Here is a 24,536-nt window from a genome sequence, read left to right as displayed (position 1 = left end):
GTTTATATCCCTGTTAGTGAGCATTTCTCTTTTGCCAAGATATTCCATCCGCCTAACAGGTGTGGCCTATAAAACAGTTGATTAAATAGCATGAGGGGTACAATAAAAGGCAACTCTAAAATGTGTAGTTCTGTCACACAACAATGCCACAGATGTTCAAGTTCAAGTTGAGGGAGCACGCAATTGACATTCTGACTGCAGGAATGTCCAAAATGCTGTTGCCAGAGAATTCAATGCTAATTTCTCTACCATAAGCCACTTCGTTTTAAGAGAATTTGGCAGTGTCTCCAAGCGACCTCACAACCACAGACCATGTGTAAAGCATTGTGTGGGCAAGCGGTTTGCTGATGGTGGCAGTGGGGTTATGGTATGGGTGGGCATAAGCTACAGATAACGAACACAATTCCATTTTATTGAAGGCAATTTGAATGCACAAAGATACCGTGGCGAGATCCTGAGGCCCATTGTTGTGCAATTCATCCCCCGCCATCACCTCGTGTTTCAGCATAATAATGTACGGCCCCATGTCGCAAGGCACACAATTGTTGGCAGTGCACAATTCCTGGAAGCTGAAAACATCAGTTTTTCCATGGCCTGCATACTCACCAGACATGTCAGCCATTGAGCATGTTTGGGATGCTCTGGATCGACATGTGAGATAGCGTGTTCCAGTTCCTGCCAATAATCAGCAACTTTGCACAGCCATTGAAGAGTGGGACAACAACTCTTTGTGAAGGAGATGTCGTGTTACGAGGCAAATGGTGGTCACACCAGACACTGACTGGTTTTCTGATCCACACCCCTACAATTTTTTTCAAAGGTACTGTATCTGTGAGCAACAGATGCATATCTGTATTCTCAGTCATGTGTTATCCATAGATTAGGGCCCAATGAAAGTATTTCAATTGACTGATTTCCTTACATTTACTGTAACTCAGTAAAATCTGACATTGTTGCATTTATATTTTTGCTCAGTGTCCAACTCGGGTAAGGTGTTTAAGGTCAAACATAGTACGTCCTTTTTTGGTGCAAAGTATTTCAAAATAATGTATGCTTTGCTTTGTTTAATCGGATGCAAACATCTTGAAGCTACAGCATGCATGTTCAATCTTTCCTATTGTTTACAGTGTTTTGTCTTAAGGTCTTGTAGTCAAAAATAAAGTCTCCATTCTATCCCGTTGTCTTCGTATTTCTAATCTGGTGACCAGGCTCCCAGTCTTCAAGATTAATAAAAAACCCTGCTTCACTGGACATAATAATAGAGAACATCCTGCTCCCCCCCACCCCAGGGAGTTGGTCTTCAGGCTCAGGGGGAGTGTCACTGTCTCTCTTCCCCAGAAGGAGGCAGCATGCTGGGCCACGACCTACCCGGATGACGGTTCCCTGGTCCTGAAGGATCCACGCTTCTGGAGCATTTGTCTCAGAACAACCTCACACCACAGAAAGTATGCGCTCGCGTGCTCCCTTCACCATGGTGATGGTCTGATCTGGCCACAAACTGTAGGGAGAGAATGTTTCCAAATGGAAAAGAGAAATTGAAAAGCATTTCCATTTGACAAATTCTGTTGGTTAAAAAGAAAAAAATATCCCTTTTCCTTCTTTAATGCCCATTGAACACAACCTCTTACAATGTAATGTCCTTGGTGATTTGACCCTTGGATGAAAGAATATAATGTGACATTGAGGCCTTTACTTCTTATACATTGAACTTTAATTGTAAGTCTCTGTTCGTGAATTGTGATCTACAAGGCGCTAGCATGGCAGTAAATACCAGACTAATCTTTCAATCACAAGCCCATTTATTTGCAAAAAAAAAAACAGATAAAACTAACAAGATAAAATCAAAACAAATTGGAGGGTTGCAAACCTCTGGGCTAGTTTCTTGCCCATGAATAAGACCCCTTTTGATACCGGAGCTTGCTACAAAACGGAGTCACAGTCCAGGTCTGCAGTGTTGTACAATGATGTTTAGGTCTTTACAAAAAAGGTTCTGTATGAGTATAAACATTATGTACATCTTGTAGGTGGCATCTCAACACAGCATGAGGAAACAGTTTGCCAGATATCAGATTGAGAAAATGTCATATTTCCAATACAACTAAAAGAAACTCGAAAAAGGCAATATGTTCCTGGCTGACAGTTCTTCCTATCAAATCATCAGCTCTAGCTCCTTTTATGATTTTTTTGAACCCATCCATAAAGCATCCTGACCACATTACTCTTCCCACATCAGAAACAAAGAATTGCTCCTCCAACTACCTCTACCACGCTCTCAATCTATTTCTCAAAGTCAACACAATTTTTTCATGAATATTCCCTGAATATTAATACATGTCATCAGGTTGACTCATTGATCCTGCTGGGTGAGACCCCACTGTGGCTTTAAGCAGGGGGTTAAGGGTCAGGGGGATTAAAGGTCGAGGGTCACTATGAGGGGGGGTCATCTCCGTGGATAGCCTTGTACTTGGTCATCTCCTCTGGAAACACCTTCCCCAGCTCAGAGATCAGCAGGCTCTTGAATTTCTGCAACCAAAGACAGAACAGAGGGGTCAGAGATTGAAGCTGTAGATGATTTACTGTTATTTAGTCTGGATCTTTATGGTTCTGATGGTAATAAGACAGTATAATGGGGTTATACTGTATATGCTTAGGACACATCTTAGAATGCATCATTTAAAACATTTTTTATTTGATTTAACTAGACAAGCCAGTTAAGAACAAATTGTTATTTACAATGACGGCCTACCGGGGAACAGTGGGTTAACTGCCATGTTCAGGGGCAGAACAACAGATTTGTACCTTGTCAGCTATTCATTCCAGCAACCTTTTGGTTACTGGCCAAACACTCTAACCACTAGGCTACCTTACAATCACACCCTAATGCATTGTACCAGAAGGCTTTGACTAAAAGTGTATCCAAGACTATTTGTCATTAAGTAATTTCCTCAAAGTACTGATCTTCAATTTCTAGGACGTTATTAGGCTTGAATCTACTGCCACTTACCGTCATGGTGTCAATCTTTCCTTTGACCTGCTCGTTCTTGGCCAGGGCCCTTTCCAGACACTCCTTAGTGTACAGCTGGGGGTTACGCCCCTGGTCTATGTATCTGACAACACAAGACAAAACATTACATCAGTTGAGTTAGGCTGAGGGTCTGTGACCAAGTGAAGATCTGAGGGAGGGAAAGTGCTGGTACATGGGTGACTGTCCTTCCGTTATGCTCACCATAGTCTACCGTGGCCATCCTCCGAAAACTTAACTATTGGATTTTGCATTTGAATGAGAGCTAGGGATGGGCATTTGAAATGGACTTCACTAATAAAATAATATATTTTTTGGGCTATCCGGATAGTCAAAATGCATGCCTTTCCCTAATGTCAATAAGCCTGGTCTATTGCTGTTTTGGTTAGTAATTCTTGTCTTATTTCACTGTAGAGCCTCCAGCCCTGCTCAATATGCCTTAGCTAGCCCCTATGTTCCACCCCCCACACTAGAGGTCTACTGATTAAATCGGCAAGGCCAATTAATTAGGTCCAATTTCAAGTTCTCATAATCTGTATTTTTGGATGCCGATTATGGCCGATTACATTGCAATCCACGAGGAGACTGTGTTGCAGGCTGACCACCTGTTACGCGAGTGCAGCAAGGAGCCAAGGTAAGTTGCTAGCTAGCATTAAACTTACCTTATAAAAAACTATCAATCTTAACATTTTCACTAGTTAACTGCACATGGTTGATGATATAGTTAATAGTTTAACTAGCTTGTCCTGCGTTGCATATAATCAATGTGGTGCCTGTGAATTTATCATTGAATCACAGAATACATAGCCAAACGGGTGATGATTTAACAAAAGCGCATTTGTGAAAAGAGCACATTCGTAGCATCAATGTCACAAGTTATAACAATAACTTGGTTATGGTTATAACTGCCTTTCTTAAAATCAATACACAGGTATATCTTTTTTTAAACCTGCATAATAAGTTTTTAAAAAGTAATGTTAGCAGGCAATATTAACTAATTTGTGTCACTTTGCTTGCGTTCATGGTAAGCAGAGTCAGGGTATATGCAGCATTTTGGGCCGACTGGCTCAATGCCAACTGTGTTAACCATTTCTTCCTAACAAAGGCCGTAATTAAGTTGACAGAATTATACATAATTATGACATAACATTGAAGGTTGTGCAATGTCAGAGCAATATTTAGACTTCGGGTTGCCACCCGTTCAATAAAATATGGAACATTTGACAAAGAATAAAGGTTCTGTTTTTCAAAATTATAGTTTCCGGATTTCACCATATTAATAACCTAAGGCTCGTATTTCTGAGGGTTCATTATATTAGAATTAAGTCTATGATTTGATATTTGATAGCGAAGTCTGACGGAGCAGCGGTAGGCAGCAGCAAGCTCGTAAGTGTAGCGTGGTTCGTTCTGCGTTGTGTACTTTTAATTAGGATGCTGCCGCAACTGGAGGTCTGTTGGTTGGATTATTTTTATTTGCCCTTGGCGCGGTCCTAGCTCTCAGGCACCTTGCTAGCCAAAGGTCAGGCAAAAGAGAGCATCAAAAGGAAAGAACAGGTGCTGAGTGCACACATTGTGCACACTATACAAAACAAGTAAAATGATATTGAACATAATTCGGACAAAATAAAAGACATACCTACACGAGAAAGAAACAACACAGAATATTTTAGCCCTTGGCGCAGTCACAGCTCTCAGGCACCTGCACGAGCACATGGACACTCAATCACTGTCCCAAGTACTCACAAGTTACAATAGGTACCCTAGTTATTGAGCTCTGTGAAACTTGTTACCACAAATCTTTATATTGTCCATATTGTAACAAACTTGTGGTTGCATAACAGCACATTGTGTAACATTACCACAGTTTTATATTGAACAATTTCAGAGCCAAGGACAACAAACCTTGCTAGCCAAAGGTCAGGCAAAAGAACAATAAGGGGGTACGGAAATACAGATAACCCGCGATGGGCCAAACCAAAATATAGAAAACTTTACAATCACGTGTATGTACAATATTGATATGAAAAAGTGTTTGTACACCAAAAAATAACATTAGCAGCTGTAATAAAAAAAAAATTAAACACTGAATTATTATTATCATTATCCCCTCTTGACCTGGCCTATTTGAATTGGTCCGTGTGCAACTTGGTGCATAATCTAGGGGAACAAAATCACAGTGCTACATAAGCATTCACTCAAACAGCACTTTCCTGCATTTGCCAGCAGCTCTTCGCAATGCTTGAAGCACAGCTCTGTTTATGACTTCAACTCCTGAGATTAGGCTGGCAAATACTATAGTGCCTATAAGAACATCCAATAGTCAAAGGTACTTGAAATACATATGGTTGAGAGAAATAGTCCTATAAATTCCTATAATAACAACAACCTAAAACTTCTTAACTGGGAATATTGAAGAGTCATCTTAAAAGGAACCACCAGCTTTCATATGTTCTCATGTTCTGAGCAAGGAATTTAAACGTTTTTAAATGGAATTTAACCTTTTTTACATGGCACATTGCACTTTTACTTTCTTCTCCAACACTGTTTTGCATTAATTAAACCAAATTGAACATGTTTCATTATTTATTTGAGACTAAATATCAGTTATTTTTGGCCTTCCAATAATCTGTTTCGGTGTTTAAAAAAAAATCATAATGGTCGACCTCTACCCCACCTGGCTTAAAATGGTGTCTCTAGAGACAAAACCCCTCTCATCACTCAATGCCTAGGATTACTTACTCACATCCTACAATTCCCTTGTCTGTACATTATGCCTTGAATCTATTCAACTGCGCCCAGAAAGCTGCTCCTTTAACTCTGTTCCGAACGAACTCGACGACCAGTTCTTTTAGGCTTTAGCCGTACACTTATCCTACTCCTCCTCTGTTCCTCTGGTGATGTAGAGGTGAACCCAGGCCCTGCAGCCCTCAACAACACTCCCATTCCCCAGGCACTCTCATTTGTTGACTTCTGTAACCGTAAAAGCATTGGTTTCATGCATGTTAACATTAGAAGCCTCCTCCCTAAGTTTGTTTTATTCACCACTTTAGCACACTCCGCCAACCTAGATGTCCTAGCCGTGTTTGAATCCTGGCTTAAGAAAGCCTTCAAAAATCCTGAAATCTCCATCCCTAACTATAACATTTTCCGACAAGATAGAACTGCCAAAGGGGGCAGAGTTGCAATCTACTGCAGAGACAGCCTGCAGAGTTCTGTCATACTATCCAGGTCTGTGCCCAAACAAATCGAGCTTAAACTTTTAAAAATCCACCTGTCTGGAAACAAGTCTCTCACCAATTCCGCTTGTTATAGACTCCCTTCATCCCCCAGCTGTGCACAGGACACCTTATGTGTATTGATCGCCCTGCATCTATCTTCAGAGTTTGTACTGTTAGGTGACCTAAACTGGGACATGCTTAACACCCCGGCCATACTACAATCTAAGCTAGATGCCCTCAATCTCACACAAAGTATCAAGGAACCTACCAGGTACAACCCGAAATCCGTAACCATGGGCACACTCTTAGATATCATCCTGACCAACTTGCCCTCTAAATACACCTCTGCTGTATTCAACCAGGATCTCAGCAATCACTGCCTCATTGCCTGCGTAAGTAATGGGTCCGCGGTCAAACGACCACCCCTCATCACTGTCAAACGCTCCCTAAAACACTTCAGCGAGCAGGCCTTTCAAATTGACCTGGCCTGGGTATCCTGGAAGGATATTGACCTCATCCCGTCAGTAGAGGATGCCTGGTTGCTCTTCAAAAGTGCTTTCCTCTCCATCTTAAATAAGCATGCCCCGTTCACAAAAAATGTAGAATGAAGAACAGATATAGCCCTTGGTTCATCCCAGACTTGACTGCCCTTGACCATCACAAAAATATCCTGAGGCGTTCTGCATTAGCATCGAAATGCCCCCGCGATATGCAACTTTTCAGGGGAAGTCAGGAACCAATATACTCAGTCAGTTAGGAAAGCTAAGGCTAGATTTTTCAAACAGAAATTTGCTTCCTGTAGCATTAATTCCAAAACATTTTGGGACACTAAAGTCCATGGAGAATAAGAGCACCTCCTCCCAGGTGCCCACTGCACTGAGGATAGGAAACATTGTCACCACCGATAAATCTACGATAATTTCAATAAGCATTTTACCAAGGCTGGCCATGCTTTCCATCTGGCTGCCCCTACCCCGGCCAACATCTCAGCACCCCCTGCAGCAACTCAACCCCCCTGCTTCTCCAACCAAAACCAGACAGTTGCTGTTCTGAAAGAACTGCAAAATCTGGATCCCTACAAATCAGCTGGGCTAAGACAATCTTGACCCGCTCTAAAATTATCTGCCAAAATTGTTGCAACCCCTATTACTAGCCTATTCAACCACTCTTTTGTATCGTCTGAGATCCACAAAGATTGGAAAGCTGCCGCGGTCATCCCCCTCTTCAAAGGGGGAGACACTCTAGACTCAAACTGTTATAGACGTAAATCCATCCTGCCCTGCCTTTCTAAAATCTTCGAAAGCCAAGTAAATAAACAGATCACAGACCATTTAGAATCCCACCGTACCTTCTCCACTATGCAATCTGGTTTCCGAGCTGGTCATGGGTGCACCTCAGCCATGCTCAAGGTCCTAAACGATATAACGGCCATCGATAAAAGACATACTGTGCAGCAGTCTTTATCGACCTGGCCAAGGCTCTCGACTCTGTCAATCACCGCATTCTTATCGGCAGACTCAATAGCCTTGGCTTCTCAAATGACTGCCTCGCCTGGTTCATCAACTACTTCTCAGAGAGAGTTCAGTGTGTCAAATCGGAGGGCCTGTTGTCCGGACCTCTGGCAGTCTCTGGGGGTGCCACAGGGTTAAATTCTCGGGCGGACTCTTTTCTCTGTATATATCAATGATGTCGCTCTTGCTGCTGGTGATTCTCTGATCCACTTCTACGCAGACGACACCATTCTGTATACATTTGGCCCTTTTTTGGATTGTGCTAACAAACCTCTCAACGAGCTTCAACGCCATACAACACTCCTTCCGTGGCCTCCAACTGCTTCTAAATGCTAGTAAAACTAAGTGCATGCTCTTCAATCGATTGCTGCCCGCACCATCCCGCCCAACTAGCATCACTACTCTGGATGGTTCTGACCTAGAATATGTGGACAACTACAAATACCTAGATTTCTGGTTAGACTGTAAACTCTCCTTCCAGACTCACATTATGCATCTCCAACCCAAAATGAAATCTAGAATCGGCTTCCTATTTCACAACAATGCCTCCTTCACTCATGCTGCCAAACATACCCTCGTAAAACTGACTATCCTACCGACCCTGGACTTCGGCGATGTCATTTTACAAGATACTCTACTCAGCAAACTGGATACAGTCTATCATAGTGCCATCCGTTTTATCACCAAAGCTCCATATTCAACCCACCACTACGACCTGTAGGTTCTCGTTGGCTGGCTCTCACTACATATCCATCGCCAAAAGCACTGGCTCCAGGTCATCTATAAGTCCTTGCTAGGTAAAGCCCCACCTTATCTCAGCTCACTGGTCACCATAGCAACACCACCCTGTAGCACACGCTCCAGCAGGTATATTGCACTGGTCATCCCCAAAGCCAACACTTCCTTTGGCCACCTTTCCTTACAGTTCTTTGCTGCCAATGACTGGAACGAAATGCAAAAATCTCTAAAGCTGGAGTCCTATATCTCCTTCCCTAACTTTAATAATTAGCTGCCAGAGCAGCTTACCGATCACTGTACCTGTACACAGCCCATCTGTAAATAGCGCACCCTCATCCCCATATATTTACCTCATCCCCATATATTTACCTCATCCCCATATATTTACTTACCCTCTTGCGCTTTTGCACCCCAGTATCTCTACTTGCACATCATCATCTGCACATCTATCACTGTTAATGCTAAAATTGTAATTATTTTCACCTCTATGACCTATTTATTGCCCTACCTCCCTACATTTGTACACACTGTACATTTATTTTTCTATTGTGTTATTGACTGTACGTTTGTTTTATGTGTAACTCTGTGTTGTTTTTGTCGCACTGCTTTGCGTTATCTTGGCCAGGTTGCAGTTGTAAATGAGAACTTGTTCTCAACTGACCTACCTGGTTAAAACTTCAATGGAGACTTGCTTGCGACGCTCTGCTTGTTTCAGCTGGAAGGTGGGGGAGGGAAAACGCATGTCAAAAATGAAATTAAAATGCAAATCAATTTATAACATTTTTGATATGCGTTGTGTTTTTTGTTGTTGTTATTTTGTGTCTCACTGTTCAAATAAACCTACCATTAAAATGATAGACTGATCATTTCTTTGTCAGTGGGCAAACGTACAAAATCAGCAGGGGATCAAATACATTTTTCCCTCACTGTATATTAGCTTAACTTTTAAAAACTAATATTATACAGTGCCTTAGGAAAGTATTCAGACCCCTCTTCCCACATTGTTACTTTATAGCCTTGTTCTAACATTGAGTTACATTTTTTAAATTTAAATATCTACACACCATACTTATTTAATAGCACCCGCAAAACACCAATCTCAATGTCAACAGTGAAGAGTTGACTCCAGGATGCTAGCCTTCTAAGCGAAACTAATGCGTGATAGTGAGAAGGACATATGTCGTGTGGGAAAACTGCTGTTTTTCCACTCGATCTGTCCAACTTATCGCCTCTAAAATGTAAATAAAACACTATAAAGAGTTAATGTGTCATTACATACCTATTTGAAGGTTTGTGTCGAATTTGAATCGGGTTTTTAGGGAGGTGCTAACGTGATCTTAGAAGTAAACAGCTGCTTTGAGAATGATGATCGCATGCGGTGATGATGCAAAAAATGACTAGGTATCCCCCTTTACCCCCGTCACTGTCCATTGCTTGTTTTTAAAGGATGAGAGAAGTGCTACACCTGGTGGAGAGAGATTGTAAGACAGAAAACATTTGTTTTATGTGTGCTGTACGTTACACTACATGATGTAACGGAGGGTCAGTTTTTTCAACTTCTCCAATACTAGAGTGCCAATACCATGTCGATCAACGTAGTTCACACCCCAGATTATGAAGTCAACACAGTCGCTACAGTCCCATTAGTTTTCTTTCCTGCCTCGTTTGAATGTCACGTTGCGCACATTTGTAAGGAATAGGGTGAGTTTACGTTACACACAATAGCCCATAATGACAAAGCAAAAACAGATTTTTAGATTTTTTTGCACACAAAAAAACCCAACACAGAAACACCTAATTTACTTAAGTATTCAGCCCCTTTGCTATAAGACTTGGAATTAAGCTCAGGTTCATCCTGGTTCAATTGAAAATCTTTGAAATGTTTCTACAACTGGATTGGAGTCCACCTGTGGAAAATTAAATTGATTGGACATGATTTGGAAAAGCCCATAACGTTCTACACTACCGGTCAAAAGTTGAAGAAAACCTACTCATTTCAGGTTCTTTCTTTTTACTATTTTCTACATTGTAGAATAATAGTGAAGGCACCAAAACTATGAAATAACACATATGGAATCATGTATCATATGTTAAACAAATCAAAATATAACTGAGATTCTTCAAATATCCACCCTTTGCCTTGATGACAGCTTTGCACACTCTTAGAACTCTCTCAACCAGCTTCACCTGGAATGCTTTTCCAACAGTCTTGGAGTTCCCACATACGCTGAGCACTTGTTGGCTGCTTTTCCTTCACTCTGCAGTCTGACTCATCCCAAACCATCTGAATTTCGTTGAGGTCGTGGGATTGTGGAGGCTAGGCCATCTGATGCAGCACTCCATCACTCTCCTTCTTGGTCAAATAGCCCTTACACAGCCTGGAGGTGTGTTGGGTCATTGTCCTGTTGAAAAACAAATGACAGTCCCACTAAGCCCAAACCAGATGGGATGGCGTATCGCTGCAGAATGCTGTGGTAGTCATGCTGGTTAAGTGTGCCTTGAACTCTAAATAAATCCCAGACAGTGTCATCAGTAAAGCACCCCACACCATCACACCTCCTCCTCCATGCTTTACGGTGGGAACTACACATGAAGAGATCATCCGTTCACCCACACCACATCTCACAAAGACACGGTGGTTGAAACCCGAAAATCTAAAATTTTGACTCCAGACCAAAGGCTAAATTTCCACAGGTCTAATGTCCATTGCTCATTTTTCTTGGCCAAAGCAAGTATCTTCTTCTTTTTGGTGTCCTTTAGTAGTGGTTTCAATTGGATAATTGGACAATGAAGGCCTGATTTACGCAATCTCCTCTGAACAGTTGATGTTGAGATGTGTCTGTTACTTGAACTCGGTGAATAATTTATTTGGGCTGCAATTTCTGAGGCTGGTAACTCTAATGAATGTATCCTCTGCAGCAGAGGTAACTCTGGGTCTTCCATTCCTCCTCGCGAGAGCCAGTTTCATCATAGCGCTTGATGGATTTTGCGACTGCAGAAACTTTATAGGCCTTGGTATTTTACAAAATAGGCCTATCTTCTGTGTACCCCCCCCCATTCCTTGTCACAACACAACTGATTGGCCCAAACACCTGATGAAGGAAAGAAATTCCACAGATTTTTTTTTTTTTTACCTTTATTTAACCAGGCAAGTCAGTTAAGAACAAATTCTTATTTTCAATGACGGCCTAGGAACAGTGGGTTAACTGCCTGTTCAGGGGCAGAACGACAGATTTGTACCTTGTCAGCTCGGGGGTTTGAACTTGCAACCTTCCGGTTACTAGTCCAACGCTCTAACCACTAGGCTACCCTGCCACCACTAGGTTACTACATGATTCCATATGTATTATTTCATAGTTTAGATGTCTTCACTATTATTCTACAATGTAGAAAATAGTAAAAATACAAACAGTTGACAGTGCATGTCAGAGCAAAAACCAAGCCATGAGGTCGAAGGAATTGTCTGTAAAGCTCCGAGACAAGACTATGTCAAGGCAGAGATCTGGGGAAGGGTCCCAAAACATTTCTGTGTACCAAAACATTTCTGAAGGTCCCCAAGAACACAGTGACCCCAATCATTCTTAAATCGGAGAAGTTTGGAACCTCCAAGACTCATCCTAGAGCTGGCCTCCCAGCCAAACTGAACAATCGCGTGACAAGGGAATTGGTAAAGGAGGTGACCAAGCACCTGATGGTCACTATGACAGAGCTCAAGAGTTCCACTGTGGAGATGGAAGAAACATTTAGAAGGACAACCTTCTCTGCAGCACTGCACCAATCAGGCCTTTATGGTAGTGCGGCCAGAAGGTCGCCACTCCTCAGTAAAAGGCACATGGCATCCCACTTGGAGTTTGCCTAAAGGTACCTAAAGACTCTCAGATCATGAGAAACAAGATCATCTGGGCTGATGAAAATAAGATTTCAGCCCAAAGACTTAAGGCCAAGCGCCATGTCTGGAGGAAACCTGGCAACGTCCCTACGGTGAAGCATGGTGGTGGCAGCATCATGCTATAGGGATGTTTTTCAGCAGCAGGGCCTGGGAGACTAGTCAGGTTCTAGAGAAAGATGAATGGAACAAAGTACAGATCATTGATGAAAACCTGCTCCAGAGAGCTCAGCACCTCAGACTGGGGCGAAGGTTCACCTTCCATCAGGACAACGACCCTAAGCACACAGCCAAGACAACGCAGGAGTGGCTTCAGCCAGAGCCCAGAATTGAACCCCATCAAACTTCTCTGAAGAGAACTGACAATAGCTGTGCAGCAACACTCCCCATCCAGCCAAGCTTGAAGCATCATACCCAAGAAGACTTGATGCTGCTTCAACAAAGTACTGGGTCTGAATGGGAGTTGGACCGATTATGATTTTTCAACGCCGATACCGATTATTGGAGGACCATAAAAGCCGATACCGATTAAATGGGACGATTTTATTTATTTATTTATTTGTAATAATGACAATTACAACAATACTGAACGAACAGTTATTTTAACTTAATATAATACATCAATAAAATCAATTTAGCCTCAAATAAATAATGAAACATGTTCAATTTGGTTTAAATAATGCAAAAACAAAATGTTGGAGAAGAAAGTAAAAGTGCAATATGTTCCATGTAAAATATGTGCCATGTAAGAAAGCTAATGTTTCAGTTCCTTGCTCAGAACATGAGAACATATGAAAGCTGGTGGTTCCTTTTAACATGAGTCCTCAATATTCCCAGGTAAGAAGATTTAAGTTGTAGTGATTATAGAAATTATAGGACTATTTCCCTCTATACCATTTGTATTTCATTAACCTTTGACTATTGGATGTTCTTAAAAGGCACTTTAGTTTTGCCAGTGTAACAGTATAGCTTCCGTCCCTCTCCTCGCTCCTCCCTGGGCTCGAACCAGGAACACTTTGACAATTAGCGCGCGCTAACTAGCTAGCCATTTCACTTCGGTTACACGAGCCTCATCATCTCGGGAGTTGATAGGCTTGAAGTCATAAACAGCGCAATGCTTGACGCACAACGAAGAGCTGCTGGCAAAACGCATGAAAGTGCTGTTTGAATGAATGTTTATGCACCTGCTTCTGCCTACCACCGGTCAGTCAGATACTTGTATGCTCAGTCAGATTCTATGCAATTTAGGACACGCTAGATAATATCTAGTAATATCATCAACCATGTGTAGTTAACTAGTGATTATGATTAATTGTTTTTTAGAAGATAAGTTTAATGCTAGCTAGCAACTTACCTTGGCTTACTGCATTCGCATAACAGGCAGCCTCCTTGTGGAGTGCAACGAGAAAGAGGCAGGTCGTTATTGCGTTGGACTAGTTAAGGTTGCAAGATTGGATCCCCCGAGCTGACAAGGGGAAAATCTGTCGTTCTGCCCCTAAACAAGGCAGTTAACCCACTGTTCCTAAGCCGTCATTGAAAATAAGAATGTGTTCTTAACTGACTTGCCTAGTTAAATAAAGATTAAATAAAAGGTGTAAAAAAATAATAATAATAACATAATAAATAAATAAAAATCATATTTAAAAAAGTCGGCAAATCAGCGCCCAAAAATACCGTTCCGATTAATCGGTCGACCTCTAGTCTGAATACCTGGGTAAATGTAATTGAATTTGAGATATAGCTATATTAGCAAAACAAATCTAAAAAAACAGTTTTTGCTTCGTCATTATGGGGTATTGTGTGTAGATGTATGAGGGAATAAAATGATTTAATCAATTTTAGAATGAGGCTGTAATGTAACAAAATTCAAGTGGTCTGAATACTTAACGAAGGCAATGCAGGATATGCTAAAATATTCTGTCAAACATTGAAAGACTTGTTTTTTACAAATGTAGGTTATTTTCATACTTATTTTGTTTAGGTTATTTAACAGCTTTCAGAAAGTATTCATACCCCTTGACTTTTTCCACATTCAAAATTGATTTCAATTGAGATGATTTTGTGTCACTGGCCTACACACAATACCCCATAATGTCAAAGTGGAATTGTGTTTTTGGAAATGTTTACAAACTAATAAATCAAAAGCTTAAATGTATTGAGTCAAGTATTCAACCCCTTTGTTATGGCAAGCCTAATGAGTTCAGGAGTAAACATTTGCTTAACAAGCCACATAATAAATTGCATGGACTCACTGTGTGCAATAATAGTGTTAACAGGTTTTTTTAATGACTTCCTCATCTCTGTACCCCACACTTACAATTATGTGTAAGGCATCTCAATTGAGCACTGAATTTCAAACACTGATCCAACCACAAAGACCAGGGAGGTTTTCCAATGACTCGCAAAGGGCACCTATTGGTAGATGGATAAACATCTTAAAAAGCAGACATTGAATATATCTGAGCATGGTGAAGTTACTAGATGACAATTTCGATGGTCTATAAATACACTCAGTTACTACAAAGATACAGGCGTCCTTCCTAACTTAGTTGTGTCATGAAGTTGGCCTGAGTGGGGGAGGTTTAAAACCCCCCATAAATACCTTTCCCTTTTTTCCTCTCTAATCTACCGATGTGACTATTGAAAATCCCTTGGTTAACATTGAGAGAGAGTCTGGGGACATCAAAAGATGGGAATGGAACCATATTTCGGTCATCCAACCAGCTGAAAATATGCGTTGGTACGAAATGAATTTGATGCCAGATCAGTTGGCGTCTGAGACATTATTGCTGATGATAGGACGACAAACTGTATCTTGGAAAATCTACACATTCGAGTTGTCAGATTCACATGGAATTGTTGTGCAATTTAAATGTTTAAATATGAAACTATTTGTGAAACGATTAAATGTAATTTTAGCTTCCAAATGAGATAATTGGGTTTTCATTTTTTTTTCTCTCCACACCTTTATTTAACCAGGTAGGCTAGTTGAGAACAAGTTCTCATTTACAACTGCGACCTGGCCAAGATAAAGCATAGCAGTGTGAACAGACAACAGAGTTACACATGGAGTAAACAATTAACAAGTCAATAACACAGTAGGAAAAAAAGAAAAAAAAGAGTCTATATACATTGTGTGCAAAAGGCATGAGGAGGTAGGCGAATAATTACAATTTTACAGATTAACACTGGAGTGATTAATGATCAGATGGTCATGTACAGGTAGAGATACTGGTGTGCAAAAGAGCAGAAAAGTAAATAAATATAAACAGTATGGGGATGAGGTAGGTAAATTGGGTAGGCTATTTACCGATAGACTATGTACAGCTGCAGCGATCGGTTAGCTGCTCAGATAGCAGATGTTTGAAGTTGGTGAGGGAGATAAGTCTCCAACTTCAGCAATTTTTGCAATTCGTTTCAGTCACAGGCAGCAGAGAACTGGAACGAAAGGCGGCCAAAAGAGGTGTTGGCTTTAGGGATGATCAGTGAGCTACACCTGCTGGAGCGTGTGCTACGGGTGGGTGTTGCCATCGTGACCAGTGAACTGAGATAAGATGGAGCTTTACCGAGCATGGACTTGTAGATGACCTGGAGCCAGTGGGTCTGGCGACAAATATGTAGCGAGTTCATGAGTGAACTATGCTCAACTCAGTGGCCCTGCCCATGTGAACAGACATTGGTTATAAACTATGAAACACGCCCTTCTCTCCCCTCCTATATATAAAGCCCTTGACGAAAATGTAACTTTCTGTTGCGAGGACGTTAGGGCGACAGTCCTATGTTAAAAGGGCTCAGATAACAAGATGTTCCAAGGACGTGTGGATTTGAGGTCCCCACGTTGAAAGGACAAAGACCACCTACAGAACTAAGCCATCCTTAGAACCTAACGAAATTAACATTGAATTTCAATGTGAAGGTGACTACCTACATACCGGAAGGATGAATTTCGAATATACCAGCCAGAATATAGCATGAGCATATAGAATGGCAACTTGGTATGAAATTTGAACTCTTATTCATAATTAAACCAAATGTTGTATTGCTGATTCAATTTGTTAGCCAGGGTTTGTGAAGATAACCAAGAATTTACAACTTTCAGATGAGACTAAATAAGGTGATGATTAAATATTGACTGCTACTGGCATAAAAGATTACTAGGTCTTTAAGAGTTTATTCGGTAGATAACAGCTCTATAAACATTATTTAGTGGTGCCCCGACTTTCTAGTTAACTATCTACCTGATTAGCTTAATCAGGTAATATTAATTACAGAGAAATGATTTTATAGAATAGCATGTCATATCACTTAATCCGGCATAGCCAAAGACACAACAGTTGCCAGAGAGAAAGGAAACCGCTTAAGGATTTCACCGTGAGGCCATGGTGACGTTAAAAAAGTTAAAGTATTATGGGTGTGATAGGAGAAAACTGAGGAAACCGTAGTTAGTCCACAATACTAAGAATGACAAGGAAGCCTGTACATAATGCATGTTTTGAATAATTGTATCCCGTTTGCAATAAGGCACTAAAGTAAAAATGCAAAATTAACTTTATGTCCTGAATACAAAGCGTTATGTTTGGGGGCAAATCCATCTCATCACTGAGTATCACGTCATATTTTCAAGCATGATCGTCGGCTACATCATGTTATGGATATGCTTGTCATCGGCAAGAACTAGGGAGTTTAAGATAAAAAGAAACTGAATAGATCTAAGCAAAGGGAAAATCCTAAAGGAAAACCTGGTTCAGTCCATTTTCCAACACACTGTGAGAAATTCATATTTCAGCAGGACAATAACCTAAAACACAAGGCCAAATCTACACTGGAGTTGCTTACCAAGACAACATTGAATGTTCCTGAGTGGCCTAGTTACAGTTTTGACTTAAAATTGGCTTGAAACTATAAGGCAAGACGTGAAAAAGGCTGTCTATCAACAATCAACTTGACAGAGCATGAAAAATTGTTTAATGAATAATGTGCAAATATCGCACAATGCAGGTGTGCAAAGCTCTTAGAGACTTACCCAGAAAGACTCAACTGTAATCGTTGCCAAAGCAGATTCTAACATGTATTGACACAGGGGTGTGAATACTTATGTAAATTAGATATTTAATTTCCAATACATTAAAAAATAAATAATCTAAAAACATGTTTTCACTGTCATTATGGGGTATTGTGTATAGATGGCGGAGAAAAAAAGGTGCATATTTAGGATTTGTACAGTTTGATAGGGAAAAAGGTATAGCCTAAAGATAATGGGCTTATTCATTTTTAGCCTAAGCCAATGTTCATTCAAGTGCTAGAAAGAATGTTACAGCAAAACGTCAGTATAGGGACAAAGTGGAGTCGCAATTCAACAGCTCAAACACAAGACTTACGTGGCAGGGTCAACAGACAATCACGGACTACAAAAAGAAAACCAGCCATGTTGATGACACTGACGTCTTGCTTCCGGACAAGCTAAACACCTTTTTCGCCCGCTTTGAGGATAACACAATGCCACCGACGCGGCCAGCTACCAAGGCCCTGTGGGCTCTCCTTCTCCGTGACCGACGTGAGTAAGACATTTAACACAATGCAATCGCCATTGCACTGCCCTATCCCATCTGGACAAGAGGAATACCAATATAAGAATGCTGCTCCTTGACTACAGCTCTGCATTCAACACCATATTACCATAGTACAATCTCATCATTAAACTCAAAGCCCTGGGTCCTGGACCTGAAAATTCACCCCCAAGTGGTGAGGGTAGGAAACAACACCTCCACTTCGCTGATCCTCAACACTGGGGCCCCACAAGGGTGCGTGCTCAGCCCCCTTCTGTATTCCCTGTTCACCCATGACTGTGTGGCAACGCACGCCTCTAACTCGATCATCAAGTTTGCAGATGACACAACAGTAGTAGGTTTGATTACCAACAATGACAAAACAGCCTAAAGGGAAGAGTTGAGGGCTCTGAGAGTGTGGTGCCAGGGAAATAACCTCTCACTCAACATCAACAAAACAATGGAGATGATTGTAGACTTCAGGAATCAGCTGAGGGAGCACCCCCCTAATCCAAATTGACGGGATCGCAGTGGAGAAGGTGGAAAGCTCCAAGTTCCTCTGCGTACACATCACTGGCAAACTGAAATGGTCCATCCACACAGACAGTGTCGTGAAAAGGTGTAACAGCGCCTCTTCAACCTCAGGAGGCTGAAGAAATTTGTCTTGGCACCTAAAACCCCTTACAAACTTTTACAGATGCATAATTGAGAGTATCCTGCCGGGCTGTATCACCGCCTGGTACAGCAACTGTACCGCTTACAAACGCAGGGCTCTCCAGAGGGTGGTGAGGTCTGCCCAACGCATCCCTGGGGGAAAACTACCCACCCTCCAGGACATAAAGCAACAGATGTGTACAGGAAGGGAAAAACAATCATCAAGGACATTAACCACCCGAGCCACTGCCCGTTCACCCCACTATCATCCAGAAGGCGGGGGTCAGTACAGGTGCGTCAAAACTGGGACCGGAAGACTAAAAAACTGCTTCCCTCTCAAGGCCATCAGACTGTTAAATAGCCAACAGTCACATTAGAGGCTGCTGCCTATATACATAGACTTGAAATCACTGGCCACTTTAATAAATAGAACACTAGTCACTTTAATAATGTTTACATATTTTACATTACTCATCTCATAGTGTATTCTATTCTAATGCATCTTAGTCTATGCCACTCTGACATTGCTCGACCATATATTTATAAATTCTTAATTCCATTCCTTTACTTAGATGTGAGTATTGTTGTGAAATTGTTAGATATTACTGCACTGTTGGAGCTAAAGACACACGCACTTCGCTACACCTGCAATAACATCTACTAAACATGTATGTGACTAATAAAATTTGATTTTGTGCTAAATAATCATTTGTTTATCTATTACAATTCAAAAGTTATTGAAAATAATGTTTGAGACTTTTTGAAAGTGCTGCTGCAGGAGCATATGACCGATTGCATGTTGTGCAGGACATTAATAAACACGGACAATATTACTATAATAAACACTGACAATATTACAAATATTAGTTTATCATTTTAACTTGTCAAAGTAACATTTACTGCAACTTATTGACAGTAGCCTGTGTGTTGGCATATAGTATTGGCTGTTTGGTTTGCAAGGAGAGATATTCTGACGGCACAATTTACTTTGCCAACACTTTGGTTAAGTAACGCAGAAACGTACCATGTGTGTTTATACTTCCTATTCGATTAGTCTCTTGCAATTATTTGTTCTCTCTCTCTCTCATAACTACACTATGTTTTTATTTAGGCTATTTTCAAACAACAATTTGCACTGCTTTGGATCTCTTCTCTCTTTGTACAATCTACATTGTCCTCTTGCCTTATGCTAATATTCTAACTACCTTATATGTATTGAACATTTAGCCTATGGGGAAAGGGGAATAGGCCAATTGGCATGCGGCCCTGCTGTGTGCTCGGTGGTAAAATCATCCAACCCTAGTGGCAATGTGTCACTAGTTTCTATCATCTTCCTGAGAACTTCCCCAGGCTTTCAAAAGTAAACTAGAGATCTAGACATGGAAAGTGTATGTTTAAGTTGGAACATCTACTCACTCAAAAGCCTCGAGAGGAACGTTAATCTCATGTAGCTGCTGGCGACATTTCTCAATGTCCTGCAGTCCCGTGATCATGTAGTTTCTGAAATGCACAGGAGCAGAGACGTTTCAACAACTAGCAGGCAAAATCATCAACCGCAACTACCATACAACTAACTTACTACCTCAACATGACTGTCAGCGTTTAACCTGGTCTGTAAACTGGTCATCTCTGTATGCAAGGAGATACCTACTGCAGCCCTCATCCTCCACCTGTTCTGACAGTCACATTCTGTTAAAGGTCCCGAAAGCACACACACATCCCCGGGTCGCTCCGCTTTTCAGTTGACTGCAGCTAGCGACTGGAACCAGCTGCAACAAACACTCAAACTGGACAGTTTTCGCTCTTCATTCAAAGACTCAATCATGGACACTCTTACTGACAGTTGTGGCTGCTTTGCGTTATGTATTGTCGTTCTACCTTCTTGCCCTTTGTGCTGTTGTCTGTGCCCAATAATGTTTGTACCATGTTTTCTGCTGCTGTCATGTTGTGTTGCTGCTACCATGTTGTTGTCATGTGTTGCTATCACGCTATGTTGTCTTAGGTCTCTCTTTATGTAGTGTTGTGGTGTCTCTCTTGTGATGCGTTTTTTAATCCCAGTCCCTGTCCCTACAGGAGACCTTTTGCCTTCTGGTAGGCAGTCATTGTAAATAATAATTTGTTCTTAACTGACTTGTCTAGTTAAATAAACGTAAAAGAAAATAATATGTGCAGTCTTTTATACCCTTTTGTGTGTCGATGACCGCGATGTGCAATTTTAGTCCTCGGGAGCCTGGTGTCACTTTTCCCCAGTCCCAACTAACACGCCTGACTCCATTTAAATCAACTAATTATGATCTTCCGTTTTTTTTAATAAAGTGTGACACCACTCCGGCCCCCGAGGACTGGAGTTGCCCATCCCTGGTCTATGACATTGACTGTACTAACTAGCTATCAACGTAGCTAACTAACTTAACTATGTGGAGGCTAGCTAGCATTGGTTAACCATAATTTTACTTTTGTAAACAACTCGTGTATTGATAACTTGGGGAGTTAGTAGTAACATGTTTAAGTGGCTAGCTTTGATGGCTAGTAATACTAGAAACACATAGCTATCTAACTGGCATCACTTACAGTTTTTGGTTGAGTCCTGTTTGACTGCTAGGTTGAAAGTCGCTAACGATAATTCCCATCTGTCGAATATTTTCAACGAACTTCTCGAGATGCTCCTCGAGGTTATCAAATTTCTCAGCCATGTCGCCAATAAAACGTTATGTGTTCATTTCTCATAAACATAAAATATTTGTGAAAATATAAAACCCCAGCCAATGCCTTTTGTCAATTCATCACAATGTTAATCACTTCCCAGACCCCCATGGGGTCGTCACTAGTTACCACAGCCACAAGGGGATAATTAAGGCTAAACCCCGCCTATTTCTAAAATGTATCTTCTTAAAATCTGATTTTAAAACAAACCTTAACCCCAACATTACCCACACTGATAACCTCACGTCTAACCTTAAATTAATAGCAAAAAGCACATTTTTGTTTTCATACATTTTTACGATAACAACATTTTTTACCTTGTGGCTGTGGTAACTAGTGACAAACACTCCCATGGCATACTGCTTTCCGGAAGGGTGAGAGCCAATCATTGGCGAATGTGTAGTTGCCGTAGCAACAGACTGCCGTCTGCAGCTCAAGATTACCGCAAAGCATCGTGTTCTGAAATGTCGAAACATTGTTGCAAATAACATTGATTTGAAAATGTATCATCCTCACCATGCATGTGTAATGCAGTGAATTTTCCTGCATATATGTATAGTTTGGTGGACAATGTTTTGTAAATGTTTTCAATTAATAAAAGCAGTGCAGTGAAACATGAAAATATACAAAATATAAAACAGAGTAAAATAATTTGTAGGTGACTTAAGGCAGCCTGTTTGAAGCCACTTTGTAATATAATAGCCTTAACATTAGGCTATAGGCTACACTGAATATATCCCCACCTCTCTTGTCCTGTTAGGATAGAACATAAACATGATTAAGCTACAAAATAATTTAGAGGACCAGTTATTTCAGTTTTGGAAATGGAATTTAGTTTAGGGTGAAGTATGCATGAGTGGGACACTTTTTGGTAGATCGCTATGAAGACGATCAAAATCAGTTTACCCCTACTCTAGTGATGCTAATTTCAATTAAGGTCTTATCTAAATGTTTATGATCAAACAACTTGAAAATGTATTATTCAGTGGATGCTACAACCACTAAAAGAACATCAGACCCATACGTTTGCTAAAGCATGGCTTTCAGTGTTAGTGGGACACTTTAGTAAATGAACTGGGACACTATTTTTCTCATTGGAAATACATTAGTGTTCCACTTACATTTACATTCCACTTGACCTCACACTTGTCATGAACTCATCAATAAGACTTTGTAGAAGCTTGTAGACTCTGTTTTTACAATTTTGTGACAATAACCGTTTAAAACAAACCTCTCCATGCCATTGGAAAATGTATTTGAAGACATTCCAAGATCTTGGTGAAAATCTAACTGAGGGAGTCTGTACAGCTTTTACTTGATCCTGAAACACCTCTACTATCCCCCAAATTCTGTCCCCGACTCTTTTCTATCCTCCATTTCTTACATGTCAGGTGCTTGCTTCCTTTCTTTCTTTTCCTACCCTTATTATATCCCCCTGATTCCTTCAACCGTCATCACATGATGTTTATTTACTATATAGCATCTAAAATCGATTCAGAGATGTTATGAACAACTAAAACAACATATTCCAGTGTATTTATAGAATATCTAATGAAGGGAAATACATTTACATTTATTAAAGGTTTGTTTTGTAGCTGAAAAGGTCCCACTATTCAAGCACAATTCAGGGGAAGTGGAACAGCACTAAAAATCTAATTTCATAAAATATAATAACCTTTTACATGAATGGTTATTATATACTGAGCAAAAATATAAACACAACATGCAACAATTTCAGCAATTTTACTAAGTTACAGTTCATAAGGAAATTTGGCCCTAATCTATGGATTTCACATGACTGGGCATAGGTCCACCCACTTGGGAACCAAGGCCTACCAACTGGGGAGCCAGGCCCAAACAATCAAAGTAAGTTTTTTTCCCACAAAAGGGATTTATTTGACAGAAATACTCCTCATTGTCGTCAGCTCTCTGGGTGGCTGGTATCAGACGATTCCTCAGGTGAAGAATTCGGATGTGGCGGTTTATGGTAGAGAAATTAAAATTCAACTCTCTGGCAACAACTCTGGTAGACATTCCTGCAGTCAGCAAGCCAATTGCACGCTCCCTCAAAACTTGAGACATCTGTGGCATTGTGTTGTGTGACAAAACTGCACATTTTAGAGTGGCCTTTTATTTTTTTCTGTGGATAGATCATAAAAGACCACTGGATCTTTTATTTCAGCTCATGAAACATGGGACCAAGACTTTACATTTTGCGTTTATATTTTTATTCCGTATATATATTTTAAACACTACAAATAACTACTAATTTAACACAAAAAGCTAGATTGTTGAATTATAATTGAAGGAATCACAGCCCTGTCAATCTAGCACAAGGTTTCATAAAGTGCCTTGCAAAAGTATTCATCCCTCTTGGCGTTTTTCCAATTTTGCATTCTTGAGGGAAAATCTTCCAGAGATTTGAGACTAGGGCAGAGGTTCACCTTCCAGCAGGACAATGACCCTAAGCATACTGCTAAAGCAACCCTAGAGTGGTTTAAGGGTAAACATTTAAATGTCTTGCAATGGCCTAGTCAAAGCCCAGACCTCAATCCAATTGAGAATATGTGGTATGACTTAAAGATTGCTGTATACCAGCAGGACCCATCCAAATTGAAGGAGCTGGAGCAGTTTTGCCTTGAAGAATGGGCAAAAATCCCAGTGGCTAGACGTGCCAAGTTTACAGAGACATACCCCAAGAAACATGCAGCTGTAATTGCTGCAAAAGGTGGCTCTACAAAGTATTGAATTTGGGGGGGGGGGGGGTGAATAGTTATGCACACTCAAGTTTTTTTTTTTTTTTTACATTTACATTACATTTAAGTCATTTGGCAGACGCTCTTATCCAGATGACATCCAGTGGAACAGCCACTTTACAATAGTGCATCTAAATCATTTAAGGGGGGGGGGGTGAGAAGGATTACTTTGTCCTATCCTAGGTATTCCTTAAAGAGGTGGGGTTTCAGGTGTCTCCGGAAGGTGGTGATTGACTCCGCTGTCCTGGCGTCGTGAGGGAGTTTGTTCCACCATTGGGGGGCCAGAGCAGCGAACAGTTTTGACTAGGCTGAGCGGGAACTGTACTTCCTCAGTGGTAGGGAGGCGAGCAGGCCAGAGGTGGATGAACTCAGTGCCCTTGTTTGGGTGTAGGGCCTGATCAGAGCCTGGAGGTACTGCGGTGCCATTCCCCTCACAGCTCCGTAGGCAAGCACCATGGTCTTGTAGCGGATGCGAGCCTCAACTGGAAGCCAGTGGAGAGAG

At 41.0% G+C, this 24,536-nt stretch overlaps 1 protein-coding gene across 1 annotated transcript; it reads right to left on the bottom strand.

Annotated features, from left to right (window-relative positions):
• Positions 1-1,688: 1,688 nt before the first annotated feature.
• LOC135549751 (mediator of RNA polymerase II transcription subunit 10) lies at positions 1,689-21,410 on the bottom strand. The gene is made up of 4 exons (XM_064980016.1): positions 21,147-21,410; positions 19,992-20,075; positions 3,005-3,107; positions 1,689-2,523 (listed from the first exon to the last, which is right to left on the bottom strand). The coding sequence occupies exons 1-4, from the start codon at positions 21,266-21,268 to the stop codon at positions 2,428-2,430; spliced, it is 405 nt and encodes a 134-aa protein (XP_064836088.1). The 5' UTR covers positions 21,269-21,410; the 3' UTR covers positions 1,689-2,427.
• Between the last annotated feature and the right edge of the window lie 3,126 nt (positions 21,411-24,536).

This window comes from Oncorhynchus masou, chromosome 12, assembly GCF_036934945.1.
Source record: "Oncorhynchus masou masou isolate Uvic2021 chromosome 12, UVic_Omas_1.1, whole genome shotgun sequence".
NCBI lineage: Eukaryota > Metazoa > Chordata > Actinopteri > Salmoniformes > Salmonidae > Oncorhynchus > Oncorhynchus masou.
The sequence above is the reverse complement of the archived record's forward strand: the minus strand, read 5'-3'. Positions and strand labels throughout refer to the sequence as shown.

Excerpts from the sequence above, each read along its gene's own strand:
- LOC135549751 (XM_064980016.1), bottom strand. The coding sequence starts at position 21,268 with ATGGCTGAGAAATTTGATAACCTCGAGGAGCATCTCGAGAAGTTCGTT. Across the intron at positions 20,076-21,146 it reads ACAGGACTCAACCAAAAACT|AAACTACATGATCACGGGAC; the intron begins GTAAGTGATGCC and ends TGTGCATTTCAG. Across the intron at positions 2,524-3,004 it reads GAAAGATTGACACCATGACG|AAATTCAAGAGCCTGCTGAT; the intron begins GTAAGTGGCAGT and ends CTTTGGTTGCAG.